Here is a 9,374-nt window from a genome sequence, read left to right as displayed (position 1 = left end):
GGGGGGCGCACAGTTAATAAAGTGGAAAACCTTGGAGACCAAGGTTCAAGTCCTAACAAAGACAAAAAAGTATTAGGTGATCTCAGTCTTACCATCTTCCTAAGCCTTGGTGGACAACGTTACCTGAGCTTGTGCTAAAGTTAGAAAACATCCAGTGGCTTAGTTAAGATGCGTGCACGCTGGCCATTAATATACACGATCTTTATATCTTTATAAGAAAAGTAGAACACCATTACTAGATGGTTTAATTATCCGAAAGCTCATGAAACCCGATCCCATTGACAAACATTCAGCTATACTAAGCACAAGAAAGATTGAGAAAAAGAAGACTGGGACACAACTAAGCATTTTTCCTCAATATACTATATGATGTAATTATGTTAGGCACTAGCATCCAGATCTAAAGTTTTCACGTTTTTCTCAATAAACTGTATGATGTTGGCCAGATCACTAATACTCTGCAGTATTTCAGTACTAAATTTAAATATGCTAACAAGTTCAGCATAACATCATATTCATACCAAACATTCTTTAGAACAGCTCGTACTGAAGATGCAAGGTAGATCAGTACAAAGACAAATGGAAGAGGAACATTGATAAGTACAAAGTGAATTGATTGAGTTACATGTCCCGAGTAGCGAACAAGAATATTTGCTCCAAGAGACCAGCCTATTGCATATAAATTTGCCGCTGGATAGCGGTTGCTGACATGTGCCACCACTTCATACATATCACGAAGAAATGACGCTGAATAGAACTGCATAAATTAGCTCATCAATAAAAAATGAATGGATGACTTTTACATGGCAAAAATGATTGTGTTCGACATTACTTTGAAGAGGAAGAGTATCTTAAAATAATATGTTTCACCTTAATTATATCAATTCATGACCAGTCGTATGTTTTCTCCTAACACATTGACAAGCTAAAAAATCTAGAATACTTTGACCAGTACCATTTGAGAATAAAGCTGACCAAATTTGGAAATTATGGAGTTAATATCTTGTTTTATAGGTGAAAATGGGGCTATAATATGGAGCTATAATGATACTTATAATAATGGAGTTAATTATCAGAAAATTCAGAAGTTCAATGAGGAGCTATAACGATATTCAGACTTTAGAAAGTCTACAGTTACACATCAAGAATTGGGTAACAAAGAACTCCTCTCTATGCAAAAAATGGAAATACACATTGATTTCCTACTTTGCCAGGGACAGCTTAAACATAAAGCTATCTCTGATACTCCGGTATGAGCCAGATTGCGAGTTTGAAGATGTATAGATGAAGAAAAGTATCCAGTGCCAAAAGATGTGGAAATTGAAAATTTAGAGATTACTATTGGAAATTCTTCCGTAGTTGAACTATAGGGTGGACTTGGAGAAACCTTTCTTACTTATTTCCGTTCACTATGTTTAAAATCCTTTTTGAAATCACTAGTGAAAGAGACCGGATCATGTCAAGCAAGGGAGGGAACCAACATTTTGTGAAGATAAACTTTTGAGCCCTCCCGAAACAAAAGTCCAAGTGAATATTTGCATAAACCATAGATATAATCAACTTTAAAGAGCTTTTATCTACTAATTGATGCAATGGAAGCAGAAACTTATACTTGGTTCATAAAGATAATTCTTTTAGCAATCATATGAAAATCAGGTTTAAAATAAAAGTCCATCAATGCACTGATGCCAGAAAAAAAATACAGAAATATACTGAGCTGAAAAAACAAGGAAGCAAAATGGGCAATCATATAGATAATTGTTCTACTCGTTAGCTTTCTCCAGATACTTCTCCTTTTCTTCATCAGTCATGAAAGCAGTGAGGGGGAAAGACTTTCCAATTCCTATAGGAGTCTTGAAGTGAATTTTGTTCTGAGCAGGATCCTCAATGCTCATTTCAACTATTGGCACCCACATAAATAGCTGCTTACTCTTAACTCCAGTCATTTTCTTCATTCTTCCTTTCTCCACGTAGGCAGTGACCTCTGTGGCATAGCTAACTAGAGTTTTTGTTGCGACAAAGTAATGCTCATATGGAGCCTTTTGTTTCATCCACACAAATCCAGTGTCGCGAACACAGCCACATTCTTCAAGGTCTTTAAGAGCAAGAACACCCATGGGAAATCCCAACTCTTTCAGCAGCTCAAGAGAATGACTATAGCACTCTTCAGCTCCATATACAATTTCCGCTCCTGCACGCTCATCTTGGCATGCTGTTTTATCGCTGGCCATTTTGCGGTGGTATAAGATCGAAAAAGTTCTGTATTGCAAGGTGCAGTAATTCAGGTTATTGTGTGATGCTTAAATATACAGAAAGCAGGAAGGAGAAAGAGAGGACAGAGCAAGGTTGTTGACTGGCAGTTGTGCAGAAGGGATGTAGTTGATAGTGTTGTTCACCTAACTAGTTGAACAAAACTTCCAAAAGAATGGAGTCAATGGACAGCACAATATCAATCAACCGTCCACAAAACGGCTGCCAATTCCCACCAACTAACCATACCAACAATTTTCTCTTCTTAACCAAAAAGTCTGATTAACAGATTCAAACATTGGCTAAACTCCACCAAAAATCACATCAAAGCAATATCAGTGGGGAGAAAATTAAAGATCAAATCTTTACTAACATTCCGATCAATCAAAGTAACGAAAGACCAAGATGAGAGTACCTGGGAGTTGTCACGGGGCTATCTCCACTTTTCTACTATTGAGCACCACAACTCTCCAACCCGTACTTCTAGCTCTCAGTAGCGTATGCCTCACGTACGAATCATTGCTTCCCCCAGTCAGCCCTGGTTGCAATTACTCTCATCAGAACAGTTCCATTCTATACACACACCCTTACTTTTACAATCCAGAATTCAAAGCCAATGTGTATGCCATTCTGAAAATTGCCAAAAATTATTAGTCTATATCAATAATGAAGCAATAGAAAGAAGACCCACAAGCAAAATGAGCAGCGGGGAGTCGGAAGGTAAGCTACGATCGTCGCCGGATACCCAATCGAGAGCGACGGAGCCGTCATCCTTAGTCCGCAAACGCTCTCGCCGGAGACGAACTGACCTAAAGAAAGCTGCAAAAATAGCTTCTATATGGAGATTCCTATCGACGATGGGATAAGGACTGTATGGATTATGAAGGGATTTAAAAGCAGATAGAAACTTGTCTCCAGCTCCGCCATGACTTCCAGTGATGGATGAGGAACTTTGTCGTCCGACATTGTGGTGGCGCAGCTAGTTTTTGAACGGCGGAAGGTGACGTGTAGGGGAGGGAAGAATTAGAGAGGTTTTTGAGATGGCGGAAGGAGGAGGAGATAGGAGTGGCTCTAGCCATTGTTTGGTCTTGCTGTCTGGTGCAACTATAACAAGTAGTACATAAATATGTAATAGCAGATAGTATTAAATAATAGTATTAAATAATATTAATATTTACTGTGTACTAATTCTAGTCCTAGTAGGATTAGTAGTCCTTAATCCTAGTTCTATTAGGATTAGTAGTTCTTAATCCTAGTCCTATTAGGATTAGTACTCCTTCCTATATCTCCTATATATATCTCCCATGTATTCCCTTATTAGGTTAACACTTCAATACAATCAATATTCCTTCATGGTATCAAGAGCCAGAAAACCTAGATCTTCTTTTCTCTAGGTTTTTTTTTCTCTCTTTAGGGCACCGATCGTTCCCTCTCTTCTCTTGGGCGGCGGCAGCCATGACAACCGAGGTGGATCCTCTCGATTCACTTCCTTCTGGCGTTAAACTCCTTCTCAGGCATCTTCATGCCCTGATTCCCGAAAAATTATCAGACATAAATTACCCTACATGGAAAATCACCGTTCTTACAGCCCTTGAGGCCAATTACCTTCTCAAATACGTCGATGGAAGCACAGAACCGCCGCCGGCAGTCATCACCGCCACGGACAAATCAGAAAAAACCAATCCGGCCCATGCCGCCTGGAAAGCCGTGGATGGCCAGATCCGATCATGTTTGATTGCGGTCATCTCTCCCACGGTTCAGAAACACGTCCGATCCTACACAACTGCTTCAGCCCTGTGGACGGCCCTCGCAACACGCTATGCATCAATTTCCCACTCTCATATTTTTCAATTGCGTGATCGTCTCCACACAATTACCAAAGGAACGAAAACTATGGCGGAGTATTTAGACGAGGTCTCCACCATCATCACAGCCCTCGACACCGTGAACGAAATCATTCCCGAAAAAGATCTCGTCATGTGCGTCGTTCGGGGGCTCCCATCAGCTTACTCCTCCATTAAACAGGCAGTTCGCATCAGTCCAACGCCCGTTGACCTGGCTACTCTCTCCTCGTGGCTAAAAAGTGAAGAAATCAACGTGGATCTGGAGAGCAAACTTCTTCTCCGAGAAGCCGCTGTTATGGAGCCGGCCACCGCCCTCACCGCAAGCCAGAACTATCGCGGGGGGCGTGGTGGCGGCCGGCAGGGGAGCCGCGGCGGCTACGGCAGAAACAGCGGAGGCCGCGGGCGCGGCGGTCGGCAGGGCAGTCGTCCGCCGTACGACGGTCAGCAGCACGGCAGCAACAACAGCCTGCACTCCTTCGGCAGCGGCGGGCAGTCATCTTCCAGCGGCGGGCAGGGCACTTACGAGCGGGATCGTCCAACTTGTCAAATCTGTCAGAAAACAGGACACACCGCTGTTCGTTGCTGGTTTCGGTATGAGGAGAGCCGAAATAGTGATAACCGTGCCAATTATGCATCTCAAGCCGGCCCTTCCTCTGAATGGCTGTTGGATACTGGGGCCAACATGCACGTTACTTCTGATCTATCCAAGCTTAACGCTCCAAATCCATATCATGGCTCCAATGGTATTACTGTTGGCAACGGTGAGTCCCTTAATATTTCTCACACTGGCACGGGTACCATTAAAACCCCCACCGCTATCTTTCACCTAGGTAACCTTACCCACGTCCCTTCTATTAAATCCAATCTCCTTTCAGTTCACCAATTCACAAAAGACAATAATTGCTCACTCTTGTTCACCTCTAATGATTTTCAGATCCTAGACAATACTACCAAGAGGGTGATTTTTCAGGGCCCCTGTGAGCATGGTCTGTACGTTCTTCCTGGCACAAGTTCGTCTGCCCACCCAGTTTCAGAAAGCGTTCCTGTGGCTCCGGTGGCTCTTTCGGCTGATGGCCACAGTCTGTTGTGGCACAGTCGTCTGGGTCACCCGTCTACTCAAATAATAAATTCTTTAATGTCTCAATTAGGTTTTTCTTCCATTCATGTAAACAATTGTGACTCCTGTTCAATTGCTAAATCTCATAAATTACATTTTACTTTATCTGAGAAGCGTACAACTGGACCTTTTCAACTTATTCATTCTGACCTATGGGGTCCTACTGCTGTTCCTTCATTTGCTGGTTTTCGCTATTATATTTGTTTTGTGGATGATTTTACAAAATACACTTGGTTGTACCCACTAAAACACAAATCACAGGCATACACCACCTTTGTCACTTTTGAAAAAATGGTTAAAACACAATTCAATTCTCATGTTAAACTTTTTCGAAGTGACAATGGAAAGGAATATGTCAATAACATCTTTGGCCAGTTTCTGCAATCCCTGGGAATTATACATCAAACCTCCTGTCCATACACTCCCGAACAGAATGGGGTGGCTGAGCGTAAGCATCGCCATCTCATTGAAACGGTGGTTACTCTTCTACATCAATCTCATCTCCCTGTCTCCTTTTGGGTAGAAGCTCTAGCCACCGCAAACTACCTCATTAACAGAATGCCCAGTCACACTCTCTCCAACAAATCACCCTATCAACTCCTTTACCAAGAACTTCCCAATTATACCAACCTCCGCGTCTTTGGGTGTCTTGCCTACCCTTGGCTACGCCCTCATATTACTCACAAATTACAACCCCGATCCCGTCCTTGTATTTTTTTGGGCTATCATCCTACCTCCAAGGGTTATCGCTGTCTTGACCCACAAACTCATAAAGTCTACATATCTCGTCATGTCAAATTTGTCGAAAATGAGTTTCCCTACGAGTCTATTTCCTCCTCCACAAATACATCATTCATTGGCGTCCTTCCCCTTTTTCCAACATACTCACAGGGTCCCTCACCACCTTCCCCCACACCTCCACCCACTACCCAACCACCCCTCATCACCCCTTCGACCGTCACCCACAATACACCCGCAACCACCACCCACACTCACAACCAACCCGAACCACCCCATACCCACAACATCTCCAGCCCGATCCGTTTTGGGTCCTTCCCGGCCACCCCCGAATCACCACCGCCCGTGCCACCCCCCAATACTCATCCCATGTTAACCCGTGGCAAAGCCGGTATCTTTAAACCCAAAACCTTTCAGGCTACCATACTACCAAATACACCCCTTCCCGATAGTGAACCAACAACCTACTCTGTTGCCTCAAAAAATGCTTATTGGCGTCATGCTATGGATGACGAGTTTAAGGCTTTGACTGATCAGAAAACTTGGGTTCTTGTACCTAAGCCCCATGGGCGGCACCCAGTGGGCTGTAAATGGGTGTACAAAATTAAACACAATGCGGATGGCAGTATTTCCAGGTACAAGGCTCGTTTGGTTGCTAAAGGCTACAATCAGGAGTATGGGCTTGATTACTCCGAGACATTCAGTCCTGTTATTCGGCAGGAAACCATTCGCCTGGTACTGTCACTCGCCGTGCGCAACAATTGGCTCATCAATCAGTTGGATGTTTCCAATGCTTTTCTTCATGGCATGCTTGATGAAACTATCTACATGACGCAACCACCGGGCTATGTTGATCCCCGCTTCCCTCAACATGTTTGCAAACTCCAGAAGTCTCTGTATGGGCTCAAGCAAGCCCCCCGTGCTTGGTACACACGTCTGAAAACGTTCCTCCAGGGACTCGGCTTCACGTGTTGCGTACACGACACGAGTCTGTTTACTCGACATTCAGCACACGGTACAGTCATTCTTCTTGTCTATGTAGATGATATCATTATTACAGGCTCTACTGCAGCTCTCATTCAGGATGTCACTCGAGCTATGCATACTACCTTCAAAATGAAGGACCTTGGCCCGTTACATTATTTTCTGGGAATGGAGGTTTCTCGGACAGGCAGCGGCTTGTTTCTTCATCAGTCAAAATATGCTCGAGATCTGTTGCAGAAAGCTGGACTGGAAAAATGCACCAGTCAACCAACACCGATGGCAGTCTCTTCGTCTACGAATGGAGCCGACACCCCCTTTGCCGATATCACCCACTTCCGCAGCCTCATTGGGGCTCTACAGTATCTGGCCATTACCCGTCCTGACATCCAGTTTGCTGTCAACCGAGTTGCTCAGCGCATGCATCAACCAAGTGAACATGATTACCATTGTCTAAAACGCATTCTCAGGTACATTTTTGGCACTCTTGGTCGTGGTTTACTCATTCGACCCGGGGACTTGGAGCTTCGGGGTTTCTCAGATTCAGATTGGGCGAATGATAAAAATGACAGAAAATCTACATCGGGGTTTCTCGTTTTTTTGGGGCCGAACCTGATCTCCTGGTGTACAAAAAAACAACCCAAGGTCTCTCGGTCCTCGACTGAAGCTGAATACCGCGCCCTTGCTCTTCTTGCTGCTGAGACCATGTGGGTCACATATATTCTTCGCGAACTCCGCGCCACTCACACTGTTCCTGCTCTCTATTGTGACAACAAATCAACCATCTGTGTGGCCAAGAATTCCGTCCTACACACCAGAATGAAGCATGTTGATACCGATTGTCTCTTTGTTCGCGATGAAGTTCAGGCCGGCACCATGACTGTGCAGTATGTACCCACTGAAGAACAACCGGCTGATATTCTCACCAAGCCTCTCCCGAGCCGACAGCACGATTACCTCAGTTCCAAGCTTCCGTTCGCTTCCGCTCAGCTCAGCTTGAGGGGGGATAATAACAGATAGTATTAATAAATAGTATTAAATAATATTAGTATTTACTGTGTACTAATCCTAGTCCTATTAGGATTAGTACTCCTTAATCCTAGTCCTATTAGGATTAGTACTCCTTCCTATATCTCCTATATATATCTCCCATGTATTCTCTTATTAGGTTAACACTTCAATACAATCAATATTCCTTCAATATGGAGTATAAGAACTAAAAAAAAAATACAAATACAGAGAAAACAAAAATAAGTAGATAATATGTGAATAATAATACTAGTATTTGCTACTATTTTTCTTACTTTAATATTTAACTAATTCTCAATGTCTATATATTTTATGTAGAATTGTATTCTTCATAATAATTTATCTATTTATTTCTTTTCAAACTCATGATCAACCTTTACGCCTCTTCTTTTTACGTGGTTGAAATATTTCAATTTTGTTTCTCGTTTAGTTTATTACAAAGATCACATTCATGTTGTCCCTAATATTTAATCTTAATTTAACCTTTTTATTAGGTTCATTCATACATTTCAACACGCTCATATTAATCATTTTAAACTTTTAATGTCAAGTGCTTGATTTGATGCATCTATCTCAATAAAATTTTGTTAGAAATGCAGTACTAGAAGAATGGTTAGAGCGCTTTTTAAGGGCTCATTTGGCCATCCGATATGGTATCATTATGTGGAATTATAAGATGAAATTTAAGTTTTATTTAGACATGCGATATGAAATTTTTGTGTTGTATATTTTCTCATAAACATAAAAATTTCATGAGTTTAAAATTATTAAAATAGCCTAATTATTTATTCAATCTTATCAAATTAAAAAAATTATAAAATCGCATAATAAATTATTATAAAGGTATTTTTGTTTTCCACTTAAGTATTGTTTCATCTAGCTTATTTTTTAATAAAAATATTAAACATAAATTATAGTGTACTAGTTTTTAATATAATCCTCCCACATAGTATGAACAAGTTCCTCAAGTTGAACTTGCATTTCTCGATCATATGATTGAGAAGACGAACCAACATTGTTACTTTGAGTTATTTGTTGGACAATATCATTCCCAACTATGTTTTCATGTTTATAGACCATAAATATTTTATCACTTTAACAATCGATTGGTGTGAGTTAAAGTGACTATATGTTGGTGAGAATAATAAATTTTATGTCGGCGAGAATAATAAATTTTAAAAAATAACGATGTGATTACAAATTTTATTTTTTTATGAAATAAATGGTTAGTAGATATAAACATGAGATTATTTTAACAAAATATAAACTTGTAGATCAAATTTTATATTAAAATATCTCAAATCATGATATGAAAATCACATCTCATGATATAGAACCATGAGTTGGAATCAGCATGAAATTGCGTAACGAAACGCTGATTCCATTTCACAATATCATATCATGATCTGATATTG

The 9,374-nt window shown here is 41.2% G+C and overlaps 2 protein-coding genes across 8 annotated transcripts in view; both read right to left on the bottom strand.

The window, feature by feature from the left end:
• LOC107028330 (embryogenesis-associated protein EMB8-like) overlaps positions 1 to 1,455 on the bottom strand; it is a 4,625-nt gene extending 3,170 nt beyond the window's left edge. For 5 of the 6 annotated variants that reach the window (XM_027919221.1, XM_027919222.1, XM_027919224.1 and 2 more), the window contains exon 1: positions 605 to 1,455. In XM_027919221.1, the coding sequence (XP_027775022.1) occupies positions 605 to 763 (159 nt within the window). In that variant the 5' untranslated portion in view covers positions 764 to 1,455. The remainder of the gene's footprint in view (positions 1 to 604) is intronic. The other variant, XM_015229357.2, reaches the window with a different exon arrangement.
• Positions 1,456 to 1,593: 138 nt separating this feature from the next.
• LOC107028332 lies at positions 1,594 to 3,361 on the bottom strand. 2 transcript variants are annotated; one of them, XM_015229361.2, is made up of 3 exons: positions 2,942 to 3,361; positions 2,666 to 2,788; positions 1,594 to 2,259 (listed from the first exon to the last, which is right to left on the bottom strand). In XM_015229361.2, exon 3 carries the CDS (start codon positions 2,229 to 2,231, stop codon positions 1,764 to 1,766), a length of 468 nt encoding a protein of 155 aa, XP_015084847.1. In that variant the 5' UTR covers positions 2,232 to 2,259; positions 2,666 to 2,788; positions 2,942 to 3,361; the 3' UTR covers positions 1,594 to 1,763. The 2 variants fall into 2 exon arrangements, with proteins under 2 accessions (XP_015084847.1, XP_027775027.1); XM_027919226.1 differs by lacking the exon at positions 2,942 to 3,361 and having other exon boundaries at positions 2,666 to 2,908.
• Between the last annotated feature and the right edge of the window lie 6,013 nt (positions 3,362 to 9,374).

The sequence above is a fragment of the Solanum pennellii genome, chromosome 8 (genome assembly GCF_001406875.1).
Source record: "Solanum pennellii chromosome 8, SPENNV200".
Lineage (NCBI taxonomy): Eukaryota > Viridiplantae > Streptophyta > Magnoliopsida > Solanales > Solanaceae > Solanum > Solanum pennellii.
This window is presented reverse-complemented; position numbering and strand designations above follow the sequence as displayed.

Bases quoted from the DNA above. Each gene is read 5' to 3' on its own strand.
- LOC107028332 (XM_015229361.2), bottom strand. From the start codon at position 2,231: ATGGCCAGCGATAAAACAGCATGCCAAGATGAGCGTGCAGGAGCGGAA.